At 49.6% G+C, this 22,366-nt stretch overlaps 3 protein-coding genes across 3 annotated transcripts in view; all 3 read right to left on the reverse strand.

The window, feature by feature from the left end:
• Positions 1–28: 28 nt before the first annotated feature.
• baiap2l2b (BAR/IMD domain containing adaptor protein 2 like 2b) lies at positions 29–9,465 on the reverse strand (the record flags this gene model as incomplete). Its single annotated transcript, XM_084465267.1, has 14 exons — positions 29–1,215; positions 1,379–1,419; positions 1,725–2,031; positions 3,271–3,336; positions 3,718–3,925; positions 4,348–4,450; positions 4,573–4,677; positions 5,130–5,261; positions 6,015–6,104; positions 6,217–6,288; positions 6,668–6,729; positions 7,813–7,899; positions 9,101–9,176; positions 9,415–9,465. 14 exons carry the CDS (start codon positions 9,463–9,465, stop codon positions 1,140–1,142), a joined length of 1,476 nt encoding a protein of 491 aa, XP_084321393.1. The 3' UTR covers positions 29–1,139.
• A 1,575-nt stretch (positions 9,466–11,040) lies between these two features.
• Positions 11,041–22,366, reverse strand: part of LOC311340545 (extracellular serine/threonine protein kinase FAM20C-like) — a gene marked incomplete at both ends in the record, with an annotated part of 37,486 nt that continues 26,160 nt past the window's right edge. The window contains 3 exons of the mRNA XM_084465411.1: positions 11,041–11,317; positions 11,710–11,769; positions 11,875–11,956. Coding sequence (XP_084321537.1) covers positions 11,041–11,317; positions 11,710–11,769; positions 11,875–11,956 — 419 coding nt within the window. The remainder of the gene's footprint in view (positions 11,318–11,709; positions 11,770–11,874; positions 11,957–22,366) is intronic.
• dnhd1 (dynein heavy chain domain 1) overlaps positions 12,239–22,366 on the reverse strand; it is a gene marked incomplete at its 5' end in the record, with an annotated part of 29,597 nt that continues 19,469 nt past the window's right edge. The window contains 14 exons of the mRNA XM_084465319.1: positions 12,239–12,918; positions 13,328–13,947; positions 14,582–14,728; positions 14,880–14,968; positions 15,498–15,723; positions 16,340–16,415; positions 16,936–17,943; positions 18,390–18,571; positions 18,681–18,866; positions 18,968–19,042; positions 19,342–19,768; positions 20,210–20,641; positions 21,301–21,492; positions 22,207–22,356. Coding sequence (XP_084321445.1) covers positions 12,538–12,918; positions 13,328–13,947; positions 14,582–14,728; positions 14,880–14,968; positions 15,498–15,723; positions 16,340–16,415; positions 16,936–17,943; positions 18,390–18,571; positions 18,681–18,866; positions 18,968–19,042; positions 19,342–19,768; positions 20,210–20,641; positions 21,301–21,492; positions 22,207–22,356 — 4,191 coding nt within the window. The 3' untranslated portion in view covers positions 12,239–12,537. The remainder of the gene's footprint in view (positions 12,919–13,327; positions 13,948–14,581; positions 14,729–14,879; positions 14,969–15,497; positions 15,724–16,339; positions 16,416–16,935; positions 17,944–18,389; positions 18,572–18,680; positions 18,867–18,967; positions 19,043–19,341; positions 19,769–20,209; positions 20,642–21,300; positions 21,493–22,206; positions 22,357–22,366) is intronic.

Consider the following 22,366-nt stretch of genomic DNA (forward strand, 5'->3'; position numbering starts at 1 on the left):
AATCTATAAGGATCACATGAAATATCTACATTCTACAACAGTATGTGAACTCATCTGTTTACAGGAAGGGCACAGTGCGATCTTCAACGTCTCAGCCTGTTCACACATAGGGGCAGTCAGCGGGAGATAGGTTTCAGATGTCTACACAGCCACCGTGTTTCACAACCTCTGAGAACAGGCGGAGACGTGGTTACTGTGGTTTCCCAGTTTCTATTGCTTTGGATAATGCTGTGAATCATGGTTAACAATAGAAATAGGACTCATACAATCGTAAGAAAAAAAGGTATTGAATGGCAATGTTTTAGAGAAAGTACATGACTTGACTTCCGTGAGACATTCGGTCAAGACGACAACCTTTCTCTCATCAATCCAGATTGAACGTTATCAACACCTCTTGTACAACAGTTCCCATCTGTTTAGACAGAGAAAACATCCCTATTTACATTGCCATCTAAAAAACTTTTCAAACTGTGATTTGGAGAGAGACTCAAAACGCCTGAGTACATAAGGCTCACAGCAGGGACACTCATGTGAAGGAGTAAGTATATACAGGTATTTGACAAACAATGTGTGGATCTGTGAGATATATATTCAGAATGGACATGAAAACAAAGACAAGAAAACAAAAACAAGAAAATAATCATAGTATTATTCGTGAATTTACAAAGAACTCAAACCTCGAGGCATCTCAAATCCCTCAATTTGAAGTCACCTGAGCAACCTTTGCCTTATAATTATCTGGAAGACTCCCTTTGCTGAGAGTATGACTCCCATGCCGGACTACGGTCGGATTGGAGCATGGGGTAGGTAACCAGGGCTTGAAGGGGAACCGTCACACTTGGCTATTTTTCTAATATGGGACAGTAAGGCTTTAATTGCGTGCTGTGAAACAACTGCAGCCCGCAATATCAAATGCAAGTTGGACCATTGTTGACGTAAATGGTCAAACTTTACGCATATTTTGCTTGCGGAAACAAAGTGGATGTGGCAGTGTTTTCGGTCCTCTCTTGATGTTTCAAAATGGCAGAGCGTGACTTCTCCCCTTTAAGGAGGGACCTCCCTGAGGCCTGTCTGGGTTATAAGGCAGGCGGACGAGGCGCCATTGATCACCGACCTCAGGCGGACAGAGCGATGACAGATCAAAGGACCCGCGGAGCAGATCTGTCATTGGTGGTGGTGGGCCGGAGCTTGACGGTGGCGAATGGGTTGGTCCCCCTGGAAACGGAAGGGAATGAGAACTAGGCTCCGGGCTGGAGTTTCAACTCATAACCACTGACGATGAGGACACACGCACATGCACACACGCGTACACACACACAAGCATAAACACACACACACACACACACACACACACACACACACACAGCATGGCAGTTACCTGGGAAAGAGGGGGTTTTCTGGGCCGGCTGGTGAGAGGTTCTGTGAGAGAGAGACAGAAAGAGAGCGAGACAGACGGAGATGGGGAGAGAGAGAGAGGGAGAGACCAAGAGGGAGATGGAGAGAGAGGGAGGGAGAGAAAGGGAGTGAAAGAGAGAGGGAGAAAGATAGAGTGAGGGAGCAAGAGCGAAAGAGAGTTAGCAGAGTAGGTTTCTAGCAGAGGTCACAGCTGAATATGCCTACTTTAAAGTTATCTGAGAAATGAATAGCAGCAATTCATGGACACTGATCAGTAACTAGGTGGTGCAGTCCTGCTATCTCAGGGGCATCGTCACCGCGCTGCCTACCGCCTCGGGCAGTGGGGAGACGGGTCTGAAGTCCGCCGTCCCCCTGATGGGACCCTGGAGGGGCGGGGGAGGGGGCGGTGGAGGGGGCGGGGGCAGCTCGCTGTATCTCCTCCTCGCCGGGTTATTGGTCCCGGCGTCCGTGGCAGGCTCCACCCTCGGGGAGCTGGCTCGCATATCCACTGAGGCACGACGGATGGGCGTGGCCGGGGGCGGGACGTCGCCGTAGCTCTTGCTCTCTGATTGGTCGGCCTGGGTGTCAGCCGGGTCCAGGAGGTTGTTCATGCTGCTGCTCCTCACCGTGGTGTCACTGGGAGGTCAAAGGTCACACACCGTGACGTAGGATATTGTATTCAGTTTTCATAATGCAAAAACACTTAAAAAGGCAATACTGATCTAATTGAATGCATATTACTAGCAAGGTTATGCTAATGGTTAGACAATCATCAGACTAAAAATCTAAATATGTAGCAGGTAGGGATGTCACGATACCAGAAATTTAGTAGCCGATACCCAATTCGATACCGCGGTAAAAAACTAAAACAATAAATCCGATGTACTTCAACATGCACTCATTTATTAAAAACATTTGAACATTACAGAAACAGTGGCACTGGCATGTAGCCTTCAATGACTAATTAAAAATAAATTGTTAAAAATAATAATAATAATAAAAAAATAATAATAATATGCGCTGAAAGCAGGCAGTTATGCAGCTATGCTGCTCACATTTACACTTGCGTGCATGGCGGGTTTAAAACATAACTTCCAACGTAATATTAAGTAATATAACGCAGGTGCGCAAGGCAGCCACAGGAGACGCCAACATTGTTTTCATCCGCTCTGTACCGCGCCGTATTAATTCCCAAGTTTTGAAAATAAAATAAAGTATTTGAAGCGAATAAGCAACGGTGTTTTTGATTTGTTTTTTTGGTTTTGAATGAATAGTTTTGGATGCATGCATCGGCTTTGAGTTGGTTTGTTACTTTGAAATCGCATACGCTCGCAACACACACACACACACACGCAACCACTACAACCTGCCGATCTTCAATCAAAACAACATCAACAAGTGATGCCGCACACAGTCGTACCATGCATGTTTAGAAGCGCAACATTGAAAAGGGTCCCATCTGAAACAGTCGTGCGGCACAGCGTTCCAGACGCAAAGTACTTCCAGACACAACTCTTACTATTCTTTTTTCCGACGAGTCAAGGCGGAGCTGTCGCACTCGCTGCAGCTGCAGTTGGCATCTACCGTGTTCCTTTGGCATTTAACGGCATACTACAACACTTGTAGCTGTATATGCTGCCCGTGTCATGTCCGGAGGAATTGCATCCCCGGTACCTACGGCACTGTAGATACGAGTACCGTCACGTTTTTAGAATTGTTGCATCGACTTGGTACTGAAGTATCAGTTCTCGTGACATCCCTAGTAGCAGGAATAATATGAAATAATTAGTCGCTTTTGGGAGAAGATGATCAACCTGACGAAAGTGCTTCTTTCCTCCGTGATCAAGGAAAGGACAGGTAACATGAACCCTTTACCTGATGGCTAGAGAGTTGACCTGGTCCTCAATAGGGGCCACATAGGCTGCAGGGAACCAGCCCTGGCTGGAACAACACAACACAGAACCCATCAACACAGAACACAACAAAACCCAAACACGACACAACACACAACCAATCGAACACGACACAACACACAACCAATCAATACAGAAGCACAGAACACACAACTGCGATAACTATAGATTTCCATTCCATTTCCATTTCACACATTCACATGTTGCACAGTTCAACACAGTATGCTTTCAAAGCAAGACACACATTCGCACACACACACACACACACACAAATACCTGCACCCATGACACACATTCACACTCAGTATGCTTCCTAAGTGAAACACACATTCGCACACCCAGACACACACACAAATCCATGCACCCACGAAACCCCCACACTCACGCCCCCCACCACACCTGAACCTACCGCAGGTTGGCGTCGGTGCGGCCGTACAGCCAGCCGTTGCGGGGCTCCAGGAGCAGCACGGTGACCGTCTCCCCCCGGGTGAAGGACAGCAGCTTGGGGTTGGAGGAGGCCGGGTGGGCCACCAGAGCCCGCATGGCCCTCCCCGGGGTCAGACCCAGGGACTCCCCCACCGAGCTGGACCGGGAGCGGCTGGGCAGCGGGGACGGAGCTACAGCGGGGGAGGGGGGGGGGGGGGAGAGGAGGGAGGGAAGGAAGGAGGGAGAGGGGGAGGGAGAGGGAGGGAGAGAGGGAGAGGGATACATATATGGGTGGGGGGGAGGGAACAAGGGAGAAAGGAAGCAAGCGAGGGGGGAGGCATCAAGTGACAGGGAGGAAGATAGAGAGAGAGAGAGTGAGAGGAGCACGGGAGGGAATAGGAGAGCGAGAGAATATTTTTGAGCTGCTGTAAATGTAAACATGGAAACAAGGTAATAATGAACTCAAACGAATGTGTTGTAGTAAAATTCCAAACTGCCTATTGGAAAACTTTACGATGTCACGCGGATGCACAGGTCGTAGAACCAAACGAGCGCCAATGAACAGCCCCTCCTGTTACGGAGGCTCCACCGGCGGTGCAGTGAGCCCACCCACCTCTAGAGGGCATCCTGCCCAGGGCCTGCTGCTCCCTGCGTGCCCACGACATGTCTTCATCCCTGGCCACCGTCTGCAGCAGGGAGCTCACCGACCCGCGCAGCTGGATGGATAAACACCCACCACCACCACCATCAGACTCTCCGCCACGCACCTGCCTCTCTGAGGGCCTCCGTATACTTTGGACACATTATCAGATGTTTATCTGACTACTGATCAATGTACCTGGGCCTCCTGATCCGCAGGCGTGGGCGTGCGAGGTCTGGCCACTTTGTTCTCGTTCATTTTCTCCTTCCACCCGTCAGCCTTCTGCTGCAGGGAGCCGCCTGTCTGGGGACGAGAGAGAGAGAGAGAGAGAGAGAGAGATAGAGAGAGTGGTGTTTCTCTCGTTTCTTTCCAAGGTGTCTGTGATTGTACCACAAGTATCACAACCCCCTGTATTTAGCTGAAAGAGGCTTGGCTGTGTTCAGCTGTGTGCTGGGTAGACGCAAAATGTCAATAACATGTACCACAGGGCCAACATGGGTGTGGCGGTAGAGAGAAACCCACTCCATTGTGGAAATGAAACACATATTAAAATCCAGGGATACATTCTGTTTCTTGACCACATCAAAAGTATGTCAATACAGTGAGGGGGTTGCCTTGTTGATGGGGAAGAGCAGTGATTGGCTGAGGGCGATTGGATTGACTAAATCCTGCTGCCTGATCGATTGGCTGAGGGGGTTATGCCTTGTTATGCCTTGTTGATGAGGAAGAACAGTGATTGGTTGATGGGGTTATACCTTGTTGATGAGGAAGAGCAGTGATTGGCTGAGGCCGCAGTGCTTCTCGGCAAGAAAGCGGTACCTCCTCTCCTCCTCCTTCAGGATCTCCTGCTGGCTCTGCCTCAGATACTGCATGTACTCACTGTTCTCCTGGACACACAGGTTAGTGTGCGCTAGTATAGGCAAGAACATAAGTGTGTGTGTATCTGTGTGTGTGTATGTGTGTGTGTGTGTGTGTGTATTAGTGTGTGATAGTGCCTCTGTGTATATGTATTTATCGTGTGTTTGTGTGTGTTTTAGTAGGTTAGTGTGTGTTATACTGTGTGTGTGTGTGTGTGTGTGTGTTAATGCCAATGTGCAAGTGATTTTGTATGTCAATATGTGTGTGTATGTGTCTTTGTATGTCAGTGTGTGTGTGTGTGTGTATGTGTGTGTGTGTGTGTGTGTGCGTTGCGTGTGTGCGTGTGTGTGTGTGTGTGTGTGTGTGTGTGTGTGTGTGAATTTGTGTGTGTTAATGCCTCTGTGTATGTGTATTTGTATGTCAGCGTGTGTGTGTGTGTGTCTGTGGGTGTGGTGGATGGCTGGCTTAACCGAGTCAGGCTGATTAGACTCTAGGAGATGGGTGAGGCTGCTCACCTGTGGTGTATTCTGTGATCAAGGCCTACAGGATAAACCAGCCATCACCACACACACACAAACTCAGGAGGGAGCTGACATATTCAATTCAATTCAATCCCTTGCTCTGCAGGAAACAAAATCCTTTCAACCCTACATTAAACTGGTTTTCTACAACATTTACCGATGGGAAGAGTCCAGTTAAGCCCCCTAGGTGGTGTGTGGCAGGGTCCCCTGCTACAGTGAGTGTGTAGATTAGTGTGTGTGTTACAGCATTAACGTGTGTACCAGTGAGTCCCTGAAGGTCCCTCGTCTGAGTTGTTTCTCAAGGGCCTCTGCTTGGTTCCTGACCTCCAGCTCATACACCCTGCGGCTGCCCTGGACACACACACACACACACATACACATGATGAAAGCCAGGCTTAAATCGAGTGCCTCCACAGTACTTTCAAACACCGCGGTCAAACTGAGGACCGCACTGCAGACTCACATCCATGTATTCCTCGTCCAGCTTCACCTTCTTCTCCATGGCCTGCAGAACCTCGACCTGGAACCAGCGGAACTGCAGCAGTGGAAATAAACCCGGGCCCCACAAGTCATGAACCGGAGGATATGTGTGAATCCACATTCTCTATGCTGAGCTGGGCGCCTCTGTTTGATTAAACTCCTGATCCATCTGGAGCTCATTGTTTTTCTCATTGTTTATCTGCAGAACGGTTCAGAGGCAGACCCCCACTGAGTTCTCCAGTAACACCGACCTTGATGATTCTGACAAATACTGATCAGGCAGCAGGATTTAGTAGAGCTATCACAGACCAACCTCACTCTGAACCCTCATTTTCAAGGCATTCAAAATCTTCAGTCAAAGATACAAATAAGGGTGTGTAAGAGTCAGTGGTAGAAACGACTCAACGCTTTGTCTAGTGCAGAAATATACTGACCACGCCTTCCATCTCTGCTGTTAGCCGCCTCTGGGTCTCTGAGATCTGGACCAACACATCACCTGTTAGTAGAAGACAGAAAAGCACATTTCAATCATCTGGAAACCAAACCACAAACCAATCCAAGGAAAACTGGGCTGATGTATGGGATTACGTTATTGACCTTTGTTTATACTTAAAGTATAGTACATGAGATGATGTTATTTAAATAAACGTACATTGAATCCAGACACAGCCAGGGGTTAAAGGATGAAGGTCAAGGGGCAGGCATGGATTAGGGGCATATCACTGAAGGATGCCTAAAGGCTAGGCGGCGGACCTTAGCAGCTACGGCTGGGAACCTTGCCCCTGCACTACCCTCCCCCCTGATGTACATACATGTGTTCCAGTAACAACTTGTTGGAATATTTGAAATCTTTGAGATCACTACATTGTCGAAGCAAAGCTAATTTCAGATCAAATGTTGTACATTTGTAGAATATGAGTAGTTCAGTTAATATATGTACTATTATCCTTCATGGTTACATAATATTAAATGTGTTACTAATTTCCAATATTAACATGAAAAATTATTCACTTTTATAAAGAATCTGTCAGGGCAGGGTGGGGGGGGGGTAGTTTGCCTGTTTAAAATGCTCAGTGCTGAGCTGTCAGTCACCACGGCCTGTGAATGAGATAATGAACGGAGTGTTTCTGAAAGGTCGCTCCGCGTCTATAATTCATCGCCGGTCACATGATACGCCCGATCACGTGGAGTCTCCCTGACCTTCTCCTCAGCTGGTCATCCATACACAACCACGTGGGAGTGCTCTGTGGGCTGCTGGGTCTCTAAGTGAGCATTATGCTAAATATATAATTATGATGTGAGCATACTACTGCTAAAATAATGCTGAATTAGCATTTACGTGAATGCTCACAAAGGTCAAAGGTAGAGTAAAGCTATGTGAAAATTGACATTTCTGGTTGATGTTAGAGTACTGGGGGTTGATGTTTTTCTGCTTTGTGAGTAAATACTTGGCCGTTGCGAACATGAGGACAGCTAAACACAATGAATAAACAATGGTTCAATAGACCGCAGGACACGTTGATCACACACACACACACACAATCACACACACACACGCACACAGAAATAATACACTTACCGAGCGAGCGGGAGGAAAGTGTGTGCATAGCCTGTTCTCCCATTTTGGCCACAGCACTGAAGTACGCTTCACTGCAAACTCCCAAGGCTGTGACCCACACACACACACACACACACACACACACACACACACACACACTCTCACACACACACACACACACACACACACACACACACACAAGCACACATACACACACACAAGCACACATACACACACACAAGTACACGTGCACACACACTCACACTCACACACACACACACACACCAAAGTATACAAAGAAAGACAATAGGTTATGTATTCAAAAAATCTTGTTCAGATAATAGTTTAGTCTTCATGAAAGTGTTAGTTTTTTATTTTTCTATATATTTGCATTTACTGAATCGTGCTGTATGTATTGATTCACTAATATCTTTGTTTGTTTTTGTGTAATGTGTAATTTTACGACTGAAGAATGGGTGAAAGCCCGAGCCAAATATTCCACTTTGTTGGACAACAAATGTAATCTTGAACTGAAACACAGGAGCCTTAAACTCAATAACAATGACCCTCCATAACAATGTCCGTTCCTTATCTCACGAATCAACCCCTTTACACAACCACCATCCAATCAGAGAAACCCTCCTGGCGGCGGTGGTTCCTGACACATGATAGGCTGCTGAGGACTTTCCAGCAACCGGGCCAGCTGCCAGTGCAGACTATCGCTTTACCGGTCGGCCCAGCTGCCCCTGTGACTGAAGACCCCTTCCTGAGTTGGATCGGCCTGCGAGGCACCATGAATAATACACAGCTCCACCAATTACCCCCTGCACCACTGCTGATAGGCCCGCACCCCGGCCCACGAAGAGCAGCGGGACGGGGGCTCCGGCCAGCATACCCAATGAGCGAAACGGGAAACCGCTCCTTTTTCCACGGCGTGGAAAATGTGTAATTACCCATTGGTTATTGACTTCTCTGAAATATTTAGATGTCTATGGGGGTGTGTATGAGCGCAGGTCTCGCTCTGACAGAAGTTAGTTCAGGTGGTAGAGGGATTGTTCTGTAGTTTGTGTTGCCTGTTACTTAGTAAAAGTATTTAGTATTTAATAAAGTATAGGTTCTATGTGCAGATGGTACATGTGTTCATCACTAAGATTACATAATATATATTCATTGAATATATCAAATAAATAATAAAAATTAAAATATTTCTCCACACCTAAATTGGGCTGTTCTGTTCTACTGCTGATTTATAATTACTTCATGGAGGATTTCTTTCTGTTTTTTGTGCGAACAAAGTACATGTTCCCACCTTGAAAGGCCTTGACATAGCTGTTCCCTAAAGTAACCAGATTCTGAAGTCCTGGGTTGAACTGGTCCATCAGGTTCTGGAAAGAAGACAGAAAACAGACATGAAGGACGGTAACCCATAACCCATGCACTATGAACCACATCCAAAAGCAAAGTATAGCTGTATGTATACAAAACATAGTATTACGTATGACCAACCGAAACAACCCTGAAAATACACTTATCTTAAAATAACAACACCAACAACAGTTGGATGCACATATAAAATATCATGAAACGGCGAAGTTAACATTCAGTCTTTTAAACAGTACTCACCGAGTACACAGATAGGGTCGATTTGTGCAGTAGATCGCTGGTTCCAGACATGATGACTGATCAAAGCTTGAATTAAAGGCAAATTTGCTAAAAAATAAATAGAAGATACACAAACGCTATGTGAAGTAGGTCAACAAAAAGTGTCCGTCTTCTTTCCAGCAGATTCCCTGCTTATTTTAGGACAGTGAAAGTCACCTTCACTCAATCAACAAGCAAAGTAATAGCAGTACCGCTCAGTCCATTTAGTTACTCTATGGCTATGGTTTCTCTCCGGGCCCTTTAATGTCCAGCTGAGGCCAACTCATCAGACAGATAAAGGCACTTTCACTGCCATCCCTCCTCAGAATCTTGTGCGTTATCCACAAGACACGATTAAACTTGTCCTGTGAAGTGATAACTGCACTTTTCTTTCTCTCTCTCTCTCTCTCGCTCTCTCTCTATCTCTCTCTCTCTTTCATCTGTTAATTCACCTGTGTACTGCTGTCTCACCCACTTTGGAGAGAAAGAGAGAGAGAGAGAGCGAGAGAGAGAGAGAGCGAAACGGGAGAGAGTGGGAGAGAGAGCGAGAGAGAGCAAGAGAGAGAGAGAATGGGAGCGAGATGGAGAGATAGAGGGAGGGAGAAAGGGAGGAAGGTAGAGAGGGATCTGAGAGAGAGACGTTGGCACGAGTGAGAGAGATAGAGAGCGAGAGAGCGAGAGAGTGCAAGAGAGAGAGAGAGAGAGAGCGAGAGAGAGAGAGAGAGTCCATTGGCAGTGAGAGGGAAGGAGGGTAGCGAGGCAGGTGTCATAGATAGGGGCCACGGCCAGATGAATAATTCATGGGGCCCCTGAAAGGAAAGGAGAGAGAGAGCGGGCCAGAAGCAACACTGGGAGAAGTGCAGAACCTTGCTGGACAAACAGACCTGGGCCTCTATGCGGTAGAGCCCTGTGTTATCAACCTAATTCTGTTAAGGCTAAGAAGTTAACATTGCACCGCTCCCCCGAAATTCCATCAAAGGCAAATCTCAAGGCAACCTATTCATCAACTGACAAAGAAATGCTGTGTTGTGTTCATCACGCAAGCAACGGTTACATAATAATTTTTTTTTGATGAAAGCCACATGATTCACGCTATTCATGGTGCTCTTAATAATTATGTTTATTTGCTACAGGTTTTAGGGTTTGCTTTTCATATTAATTTTGGTAACTCATTCTGAATTATAAAAGACTACAATAAGAATATTAAAAGAAAGAAGTCTGGTTATATAAAAAGTTACAATTTTAATTAAAATATTCAAGGAATACATCTGGAACATGCAGCTACTATGAATCGGACAGTTTGATTCATGACCAGACAAACAGGAGCAGCAGGGGAAAATGTAGTTTTCTGAGGAGTGATCCATCCAAGATCTAGAGTTTGGATCTCGAATGGATCAACGTGCCATGTAGCAAAATAACACTTGCTTTTCAACCAAAATGTTTGTTTACACCTACACTTAATTTGCCTAGTTACCACATGAATGTACCTGCAATTCAACGACAGTCTATTCAACTATCGACCAATCGCAGCTCACCGAGACTCCTCTGAGTTCATCCTCCTATAGGCTCCTCCTCCCTGCGCCGTCGTGCCTCCCAGTGTGTCTCCGTTTAGGCCATGTCGTCGTAGATGACCTCTTCATCCCCGGCTCGGTCCCCAGCTCCACCCCTGGCTCCGGCCCCGCCCCCCTTCTCCTCCAGACAGCGGTTGACGGCCCGCAGCACGACGGCCAGGCGTCGGTCCAGCGCCACCAGGTGGGGCTCGGCGAGGAGGGGCGTCGTGGCAACGGACAGGGGGTCCCCGCCCAGGGACTCTCGCATGACATCGCTGAGGCGGAAGTGAGGGAGCGCCAGGAGGCGGAGCCGCAGCCAGGTGGAACGACGGATCCTAACAGAGAGAGAGGGGGAGGGAGAGAGAGAGGGGGATGGAGATAGACAGAGGGAGAGGGAGAGAGAGAGGGGGAGGAAGAGAGAGAGGGAGAGAGGGGGAGGAAGAGAGAGAGGGGGATGGAGATAGACAGAGGGAGAGGGAGAGAGAGAGGGGGAGGAAGAGAGAGAGGGAGAGAGGGGGAGGAAGAGAGAGAGGGGGATGGAGAGAGGGGGAGGGAGAGATTGGGGGGGGGGAGGATGATCACACAACAAACACTTGTTTCCTGCTGTCTCTCTGTCTCTTTCAAATAATCACAGTCAAATTTACGACACGGATTTACACAGATTTTTGGGATTCAAAAGTATTGCATCACAGCCGAATAGCTGTGATAATCAATCTTTCCTCCTCACCTGCAGCACTGTCTGAGCGGAGCCAGGATAGACGGCTCGTCTTTAGAGTGGCGTCCAAATCTGGGAAGGGGGACGGGGTCAGTCTAACTCATTAAAGAGAAGAAGTCCTAAGGCCATTCTCAAACAGGGGGAACAGGGAATCCCTTCATGGACAGTGTGACTCACGCCCTCCCATTGTCCAGGTGCAGCAGGAATGTGTCGTTCCCAAACTTCTCGAAGGTCTCGTAGTGGTGTCGGTCCATGTTGCCTGGAAAAAAGAAAATGATTAATCATTTAATCATCACAATGAATATAGTTTCAAAGAGGATATGACGGCTGGCGCCATCGTATCCATGGCAACTGAAAAACCACACTCCACCAAACACTTGAAAGTATTCTTTATTACAGCAAACTTCACCGTCTTTAATGAAAAAAACATCAAAAGGGAGTCCACAGAATAGAATGCAGATACATTCATAACTTTTCACACATTCATAGACACACACCCCTTTGACCTTCAAGCACATTAACTCAATGAACTGCATTCATTTAGCGCTTTTCTAACCAGTGGCCACTCAAAGCACTTTATTATCACCTAATATTCACCCATACATTCACACACCGACGGCGGTGTCAACCATGCAAGGCAACAGCCACCTTGTCGGGAGAAGTTAGGGTTGGGTGTCTTGCTCAGGGACTCCTCGATACTCAGCTAGGAGGAGCCGGGGATCGAACTAGCAACCTTCCGGTTGCCAGTCAACCCGCTCAACCTGCCACAACACAACAAACACCACGTAACATACGATAGACAAGGTCCAGACCGGCCGTGGGTCTAGCCGTGAGTGCCTGTCAGAGGGTGCTGACCAGTCGGACCCGCCTGAGTCGACACCACCCGGGGTCCAGCTCCGTCGCCAGGGGCACCCAGGTCAGGGGCCCACGCCTTCCCTCCACGTAGAGCGGGCAGCGGAAGACGCAGGACGAGGGCGCCCCTGCGTCGGATCCCAACGAGTCCGATGGGCAGGGCGGGGTATCGCTTCCCCGGGAACGGTCGCTATGACGACCGACGATCCGCGACGTGACGCGCAGCATGGGCAAGGAGCACGGCCGAGCAGACGCAGAGTCCCGCACGGCTCCCAGCCTCGTGTCCCACAATGCACCTCTCAGCTGGAGGCCGCACAGGTACACGCTGCCGGGCGCAGGAGCCAGAGATGAGGTGTGGTCACTCAGCACCTGGAATTAAAGTCGACGATTGGTCACATGGTGAAGTTTATACAAGCCTAGAATGGGGTCTGGGGGTGCGACATCCTAGCTGTTAGCCGGCTAGCTGTGCTGCTAACTAGCACGGTGGCTACTGGAGGTAGATCAAATGGAATTCATACTTTATTGTTTCCACAATGAACCATATTAGGTAGTCATTCATGGATGGTAGTTTTATTTGTGGGGAAAAAGTGTTCTAGCCAAACATAGGCGACAAAATGTCAACATTACTATGTTGACATTTAAGACATTTAACCTTTTAAAATAAAAACAAAAATGATCTGGGTTTACTTCCCCTTTAAATGTGCTTCCTGCCAATGGTAGCACCCTGAAAGGGCCTCACCTGACCCCCAGGGAGGTTTCTCTCTCCGTCCCTCATTACCTGGAAGTCCAGAGTGAGGTGGCTGGGCTCGGCGTTCCGTCGCTGGGCCGCCTCACTCAGCACCGCCGCCAAGAAGCCCCTGGGGTTGGCGAACGCAGACAGCCGGTAGACGGCGGGCGGGTCTCTCACCGTGGACCTGCCCCACAGGTACGCAGCGATGAGCTCCGCCTTCCTCTCTAAGCGGGACAGATCCCCGTCGAGGAGGTGATCGCAGCGTCCCTGCTGGTGCGATGCGTCCGTCGGTCCGCATCGCGCCAGCAGGGACGCCTGCAGACCCCCGAGTGCGGCCCACTCTGCCAACAGGAAGTCCCGGATCGGACCCTGTGCCGAATCAATGAATGTGACGTCGCCCGTGTGGCGAGCAGTGTGGAGGCAGACGTTCAGAGCCGTGAGTCTCTCCCTGAAGGACCGACCGGGGCGGGCATCTGGGGACAGCGGCCCCTCTCCCTCTCCCCCCGTGGAGAGCGCCTGGCTGAGGCGCAGGAGCGTGTGAAGGGTGTGGGACCGGGTCCGGAGGGAGTCCTCCGCCTGCTCAGGGCTGAGGCCCAGCGCCGGGGGCTGACGGTGGTCCGTCACGCTCCGGACACGCCGCTCCAGAGAGTGAAGGAGTCCTGCGGTGTCTGAAGGGGGAGAGAGCATAACGTGGGGAACCGGTGACAGAAAACTTTTTTTTTTAGGTTTATTTGAATAGGGACAGATACAGAAACACAGACGAGCGTGAGACAGTCATCCAATGTTTGTATCATAGTGTTTCTAATAGTGTTTCTAAAGCTAATTTACGACACAACCAAAAGCCCCCCTAGTGGGCCTTTTGGTTAAAAATAATAATACTGATTAACATTATTAAAAATTAAGAAAATGGAAATGAAATAAAATGGAAAAATAAGATAAAAGACATACAGAGAGCACATGGTAAAAAAAACTATGCAAGCATGATTGGAATCAGACACAATTTTGTGTTTCTTTTGAAGGTGTCAAATGTAGGGATACATTTCAAGTGATCTGGCAGTGAGTTCCATAATTTTGTCCCTTTTACTGAAAAGGCAGTTTGAGCAAAAGATGTTTTGCAGAAAGGGATACTACAATTGCCTTTTGACAACTTTGTTGATGCCTTTACATTCCAGTGTTTTGGAGTGGTCTAAGGTTATTTATCATTTGATTTGATCAACTAAATATACAGCCCTGTTTGTGTGTGTGCGTGAGTGTGCGCAAGTGACTGAGTAAGTGAGTGTGTGTGTGTGTGTGTGTGTCTACCATGGTGGTCAGGGTCTATGATGCTGAGGAGACCACCAGGCCCCCCCCAGCAGGGGGGAGCCACCGGACTGAGGAGACCCCTGGCCACACAGCCCACCTCCTCCCGGTCCTCGGGGTCAGGAACATGGCCGCCATAGACCACCCCCGCTGCATCGCCAACAGGACATAAATGATGTACCTCATTTTAGATTAGAATTTTCTATACCGAGGGAATGGCGATAATATAATAAATAATAACCATGATAAATCATTTAAACATATATCATTGTTTTAGTTAATTCCCCATTAATTCCCCTACCCAGGTTCTCCAGAGCGTCCATCTTGTCGTGGCAGCGTCCGGAGAGCCGTGAGAAGGCCTCCACCAGGGTCAGGAGGTCTTCAAGGCCCCTGGAGAGACAGAGAGATCCTCAGACACAGCACACATTCATCATGGTGGTTTACACAATCAACGCTCAACCATGATGTGACTTAAGGCTACAGGACAGCATATAGTTGGCCATCTGAAGATACACTACGGAATATAGGACTATCGTTGATTGTTTGTGTCAGCATGGGCCCTTATCTATACATGCAGTGTTTGTATATGTTAAAGCAGTATTTCGTTTTCACACTCCACAGAGGCTCCTGGGGTATGGTGAGATCTTGTAAGGACTGCAGTCCAAATTCACAGTATCGGAAGAGTCCTACACTTCAAGTTGATCAGCTAATGTATACGTTTGCAATTTATATATTGTTTGATTTCTAAACCAGCTCATGTGGTCATCTTAAAATCCTCCTGGGGTCTAAGCTGTCTCCATGCTTCAGATGAAACTCTGTGTTTAATCCCTGTTTTAGCACGGCTCTGGCGCTAAAAACACACTTTCCAGTTAGAAGGACCAGATTTATGAGGTGTGTTTTGTTGGGGTAGTATCCTCACCAGCCCCCCGCCCCGGCGCCCACCCATCCGGAGGGCGGGAGGGCTCGCCTCTGCTGCAGGACGGCGTGGTGGATGGCGCAGCGGAGGAGGAGGGGGAGGGGCTCCAGGCCACCGGGCAGGGTGCCCGTCGGGGGGCACAGCACTGTCCGCAGGGCCAGGCTCAGCTCCTCTCTCAGGTCCCAGGGGGGGTCACAGACCACCGGCAGCCCAGAGGGCCACACTGAGGCTGGAGAGGGGATCACAGTGGTGTTACCAGGGATAGCTTGTGGGTGGGGCTGCAAGGTATTGGGAAAAATAGTGTTGCAATATTACATTTTTGCTTTGGCTTTGCATGGCCTTCAGATTTTTTTTTCTTTTACACAGAGCTTTTTGGTAGGAAAATGAATTGGTTGTGTGCCTTTTGTTGTAGCCACAATTGCAAGGCACTCTTGACAAGTACCTTTTTTTGGTCCACGTCGGCTTCTCTGTAACCAAAACAGCTCAATACAACGACAACGACAACGACATTGCTGTTGTCCTTGGAATTAAATTGTCTTTTTACTGGAAGATTTGGCAGAACTAGCGGGGGCTGTCTACGACTGCTTTGGTTGTCTGATTTGGTTGTCTCATAAAACTGAGTCATAAAATAAACTGATCAACATGATCAGTGATTGGTGGTTCGCTGTGCATGCAGAGCCTGCATGTCACTACCGAGCAACAATCTCTGTGTAATAAAGAACCCTTAAATCAGAGTAAATTGTGATATATCAGACAGACTTTAAAAAATAAATAAAAATAAAAATAATCCATATGTAGCAATAAAAAGGTGTAAATGGTTGTGCGGTGAAGGTGGCGGGTCCTACCAGGCACGGAGCCCTGGGCGGCCCCACGGGTGATGAACCACAGCCTGAAGAGAGGGTGGGCCGGCCCCCTGGGGGGCTGCCCCTCAGTACTGGGACCCTCACACTGCTCTGCTTCCCCAGGGGGGGCTGGCCGTTTCAGGAGAAAGGGGAGCCAAAATAATTAATTCATTTTTTTGTAAATGATTACATAATACTGCTTCATCATCTCACATCACATATTCAAATCACAATGACGTTCATTATGTTGGGGCAACCAACCTTTGGGGGAGGGAAACAGCTGATTGATAAAAAAAATAACTTTGTCATCCCATTGGTGGAGCAGGTGACAGTGGGTAAAAACCAGCCAATTGCCTTTGGTTACGGCTCTCCCCAGTGCTGAGAGAAGGAAGGCCCCGTCCCAGCCAGCAGCCAATGAAACGACTTCCACATGAACCTTTAGAAAAACAGTGTCCATGTCGCATGTATTGGTGCAATAGTAAAACATAAAACTACAAAACAAACCAACAAAGCCCACAGAAAACACAGCAAACCATTGCAGGTCAAGTCATTTGAATGTGTCTACATAAAACCTGATATATAGATGCATCGCGCTGTACCTCGTTGGTGTGTTCCTGCTGGCTGGCCAGCCGCCTCAGCAGGTGAAGGGGGTTGACCCCGCCCCCCACGCTGGGCAGGGTGAACACCACGGGGCCCCGGTGGTCTGTCAGGAAGCGGGAGAAGGCGTCGGGGAGGCGGGTGGGCCCCGTGTCCCCGGCCGCCCCCAGGACGGAGGCGGCCAGGTCCTGGGCCACAGGCCCCAGGGTACCGGGCAGCAGCGTCCTCCAGAGCAGCCCTCGCTGCAGGGGGGTGAGGTGGGCATGGGAGGGGCACGCCACCTCCCCCTCCACGGTGCGGGAGCAGGAGGCGAGGCGCAGGTACTCTCGCCACTGGCGAGGGGCGGCGGCCAGCGAGGCCAGCAGACCCCGGAACGCGGGTGCTCGTTCCAGGAGGGAGAGGTCGCCGTGGAGCTCCGCCGGGATCCAGTGGGGCAACGCGTGGCACTGTGTCTCTGCAGGCGACGCCGAGGTTCCATCCACGTCTCGCAGGCCGCGGAGGAAGGCGGCTCTCTCCGGCTCGGAGCAGAGGCCGTCATGGAGCAGGGCGGCTGTGGTGGCCAGCAGCTCCAGGACTTGGGCGTGGCTCTGGGACAGGCAGGGGCGGTACAGCACCAGGAGACGACCCACCATCCCCTGAGTGGCCGCCGGCACGCGGCCCGGTTCCAGCGCCCCAACCGGGCCGTTCTCCCAGCACCACCAGCCGTCCGGGTTCACCTGGCTCCGCGGAGCCTCCCTGCGCATGGCGCTGACGTAGGCCTGCAGGGTGAAGCGGTAGGCGGGGGAGAGGCGGGAGACGTCCTGCAGGGCCTGGTAGAGGAGGGCAGCCAGCGCCACCGCACGCCTGGCCGGCCCCAGCAGGGAGTCCAGGCGCTGCAGCTCTGCGACGAGACGCCCCTCCTGGGCCCTTAGCTCCACGGAGGTCCCCCGACACGCTAGCAGGCGTGGAGGGAAGCAGGGGTCTTCTGACAGCGGGAGGGGGGACCCCAGGATGTAGTCCATTAGGGCGACCTGGAAGGATGATGATGATGATGATGATGATGATGATGATGACCACCATGATGAAGGTCAATGACCACTTGATCTCTGATTTGATTCTTCTGAGGAAGGATTCTTCTGTCTCACTTTCGATACGATAATGTAAGAGATATGGTTACTCCATCCCTCTGCTGTCATCAATGTCTGTGTTTACATTTCACTCCCACCACTCATACTTTGTTTAAAGATGTACTAGTTTATATATACTTTTGTTGTTGTTCTCTGCAGATGCTAATCTTACATTTTGAATCTCTTTTTAATGATTTTACTGTTCTGTAATTCTATATTCTGTTCTATTCTAAGTTCTGAAACCCCCCAGAAAAACATTTGGGATTTAATAATAACCCTATCCTTTCTTATATTTCCTCATCTTATCTCCACTACTAAATTGTATAAAGTTGTGTGTGTGTTCCCATCACCTGCTCCTCCCTGATGCTCTCCTGCAGCGTGACGAGTTCCTTCTGGACAGCAGAGTGCTGCTGGACCAGCGGCTCCAGACCCTCATGGGGCAGCAGCCTCCCCAGCATCAGCTCCTGGAGCTGGGCCGAGCTGGGCGAGACGTCCACCACCCTGACCGCACGCAACACCGACGGCTGGATCTCTGTCACAGGCCGCAGGGGACCGGAACGTTAGACGCCCCGACCCCCCGCGATCTGTTCTCTTTTGGTTACTAATTGCTGTGGTATTGGTTTGATAATGTCTCGTCTCACCGTGGAGGAGTCGGACAGGCAGGGCGGTGCAGAGGACCAGGTTGAAGTCCGGATGGGGGGGCTGGTCCTTCTTCCCGGGCCCTGTGGGACCATCAACGCCAGCAGCCCCGGAGGACCGGACCAACCTGGCCAGGAACCGGGAGCCAGGGAGGGCCCTCTCCAGGTGAGACACCAGGACACTCAGACCTACGGGGGGTGGGGGAACACACGGGGGGACAGGGGGCGGTTTAGTGATACAAACACAAATGGAATACTCGACCATCACAGCTCGGAGTAAAATGGGTCACCTCTCTCTTCAGCAAAGTCCAGCTTGTTGATCAGCTGGGGGTCGTCAGCGCAGACCACCAGGTCATACTTCTCTCCTGCACATAAATCCCTGGTTTAGTTTTCACATATTCTATATGTATCATTTCAGATGCTAAATCAGCATTTGCCGATTTTATCCAGAGCGACTTACAGGGAATTCCCTAAACACCCTTCGGATAGTTTCCTGTCCTAAGGGTTCGGTCATCTTGCTCAACATCAGGGATCGAACATCAGGGATCGAACCCAGTACATCCCAACTTCTGCTCACCCTCGAACCTCCCCCAACCAAGCGAGCCAAACATCCCATGCATCCTAGGCCACAGACTCATGAAGAATGAAGACCTGCTGTACCCACCTGAGAGAAGCCAGCCTGGGGGGCCGTCCTCTTGATCCCAGCCCTGGGTGTCAGCCAGCAGGGGCCAGAAGAGGGCGGGCCGGGGGTCCCTGTGGCCCCACAGCAGCAGACTCATCACCAGCTGGTCACAGGACGACTCCGCCTGCTGTGGACGGGCCCCCAGCGCCCGAGACAAGGCCCCCTCCAGCCTCTCAGCCAGAGGGATGCCGGTCCACGGTGGGGGGTCCGAAGGGGTGGTCCCAGAGTGTGTGAACAGTGGGGCTCTAGGGTCCTGGGGCTCAGGGTCTAGGTCTCCCGTCTGACACAGGAGCCTCCACTTTCCTAGTAGCTCCATCCGCAGCGCGGGGCCGAAGGGGCCCAGGTAGCAGACTATGGCCGCCATGAGGAGAGCGTCTCCTGGGAGAGTCTGGCTGTTGGACTGCACCTCCTGGGGAGAGAGGGAAGCGGAAGCAGGAGGAGGATGGTACATTAACTAAAACGAAGATGGAAACAAATGTGGACTTCATTTTATCCAATCTTGGATTACGGAATATAAAGAGGCGTTACAGAGGTTGGCACATGAAAGTGTTTCCAGTGTTCACCTTGATGTTACATAAACCAAGTTAAAAGACACGTTTACGTTTACGTTATTTATTTGTCTTTATGTTGAACGTCTTGTGTTTCATTGCCGTTTAATCAGCTCTCTTAAGTACTTTCTCAATAAACGCTATAGAAATAAAGATTATTTTTGAATTTTTGGTATCACATTTTCACAATCAGTTATAACTCATCCATCTATTGATTTAACAGTAGATCAATAAATGGAACATCTAACAGTCAGAAATCTTTTGGTGTTAAACATGTTTATACCATGCAAACAAAAAATCACCTGGGCCTCAACTGTCCAATCAGCGAGATGGCTGGCAGTCATCGCCATGGTGACCGCCATCCGCCTCTCCTGCTCCGCCGCCGCGGCCAGCCTGGCGTGCTCCTCCTCCAGGTCTGAGCGAACAGCGGTCAGCTGACTGGCAAACTCCACGATGCGCCGGGCGCCCTCCTCCTCACGCTTCCTGTCCTGGCCCAAGCGCCGGCGCGCCTTATTGGCCAGCTCCAGCAAATGGCCCCGGCGAGCCTCCAACGGGACGGCGCGGCGCCGGGCGAGGGCGCCACTGTACACGGCCCGGGACCAGCGACACAGAGACTCACAGGCCCGGCTCACCTCCCGCGCCGCCACGGGCAGGAAGTAGGGAGCGGCGACCATCTCCCCCAGCTGCTGCAGCTGGCTGTCACTCAGACTGCTGCAGTCAAAGAACTCCAACTCCTGGGGAATTGGACCAATCAGGAGAGGTCTTATGTTATCCTGACTGATCTCTTCATCCATTATCCTTTGGTTTTTATTAAACAGCTAACGGATAATGAGCTCATTTGAGGAAGATAGATAAATGTTTTTATGTGTGTAAAAACTTAAATGAAGTGAGACTGAATTGTTTTAGTATTGCTGTCCAATTGATCTATTCACTAATATATTATTAATATACAATTGTATTATGATTATCATATATATGATTATTCACATATATAAACTCCAGAACCAAAATATGGTTCACATCTTGACATACTGAATGTGTGGCTCCTGTAGCAGCTGTAATAAGTGTGACTGTGCAGAATGCTTGGTTTGTTACTTAATCCATTAGCAGACGCTTTTATCCAAAGCATACTTAGACGCATACTTAGTCATTCATGAGACGGTAGTGGTGAGAACTCTAGCTCCGGAAGGCTAACAGGGAGACTGGATAGTGAGGCTAAAACCCAGAACCTTCCAGCTAGATTATTTATCCCCTTTATTGGCTCTGTCTTTGTCTTCGGTACGACGACTACGACCAACTACGACTACGGTCATCCCTTTGTGTGTGTGCGTCCTTCAGCACTGGTGGCTGTAGTGGCAGTGAAACCCGACCCTACATCCTCCCGTCTCCACACCTCATAGAAGTCATGCTGTCCCAGGAGCTGCCTGGTGCTGTCCCAGCTGCAGGGCCGGTTGAACAGCAGACACAGGGCATCCAGCACCCTCACCACGCCCTGCGGGGGGTCCCTGTAGCGACGCACCTCCTCCAGGTCCCCCACTCTGAGGCACTGCAGGGCCTCCAGACCAGAGAGCAGCAGGGGACGCTCCTGGTGGTGGGGAGGACGGTAATGGGAGATGAATAAAAGTGAGATGGACGCGCAAAGTTGAGCGTGTTTTGGTTTCTATTGTAAACAAAGATGTTGACAATCTGGGATCCGGCACCCCTGTTCATAGTTCACATTTAAGTGGGGATTGAATATGTTTATTTCTGTAGTGGCCAGTCCACACAGAGTGGATTTGAAACATTTACAGACACTTTGTTACAGTTCCCTACATTTCAGCTCATCTGCTGTCAGATTCATGATTATACATTTTTGGTAATTTTTTAAAAGTTTGACTTGTGAGACTGGCTTCTTAGTTTGACATTGTTACTTAGTGATGCTGATGGGTGTTTTTAATGAGATAAAGGAATTAGCACCTATGCATGCAGCCCTATGCATTTTTTCTGAGAGAGCAGATGGGAATTTTACTAAAGACATTATAGTGGACATGTTTGATTTTCTTTGTTTATTATTTGCAATTTATTTCTGTTTGGGAACCTTCTCAGAAGTCTGTGTGTATTTTCTGTGATATACGGTCAAATCTAACTCAATTGAATTACAAATGTTCCATGATTATGCATTTGAAAAATACCATATGGCCAGCCAGAGGGAACATGTGATGTGTTTGATCCTTGTCTTCTTCCTCTAAGTGAGTGGGTGAATGTGATTGGTCGCCGTACATCCTCTTAGTAGGTGGGTGAATGTGATTGGTCGCTGTACCTCCTCTACGTGGGTGTCTATCTGCTCCTGGAGGCGGCGTCTCTGCTCCTCCAGCTGATGCAGGTGCTGCTCCTCCACCACACATCTCCTCCTCTTCTCCTCACATAGCACCTCCTCCGCCTCCATCTCCCTGAGGAGTCCCTGCTCTCGCTGGGGAGCA

The sequence above is a fragment of the Micromesistius poutassou genome, assembly GCF_964030765.1.
Source record: "Micromesistius poutassou genome assembly, chromosome: 3".
Classification (NCBI taxonomy): Eukaryota; Metazoa; Chordata; class Actinopteri; order Gadiformes; family Gadidae; genus Micromesistius; species Micromesistius poutassou.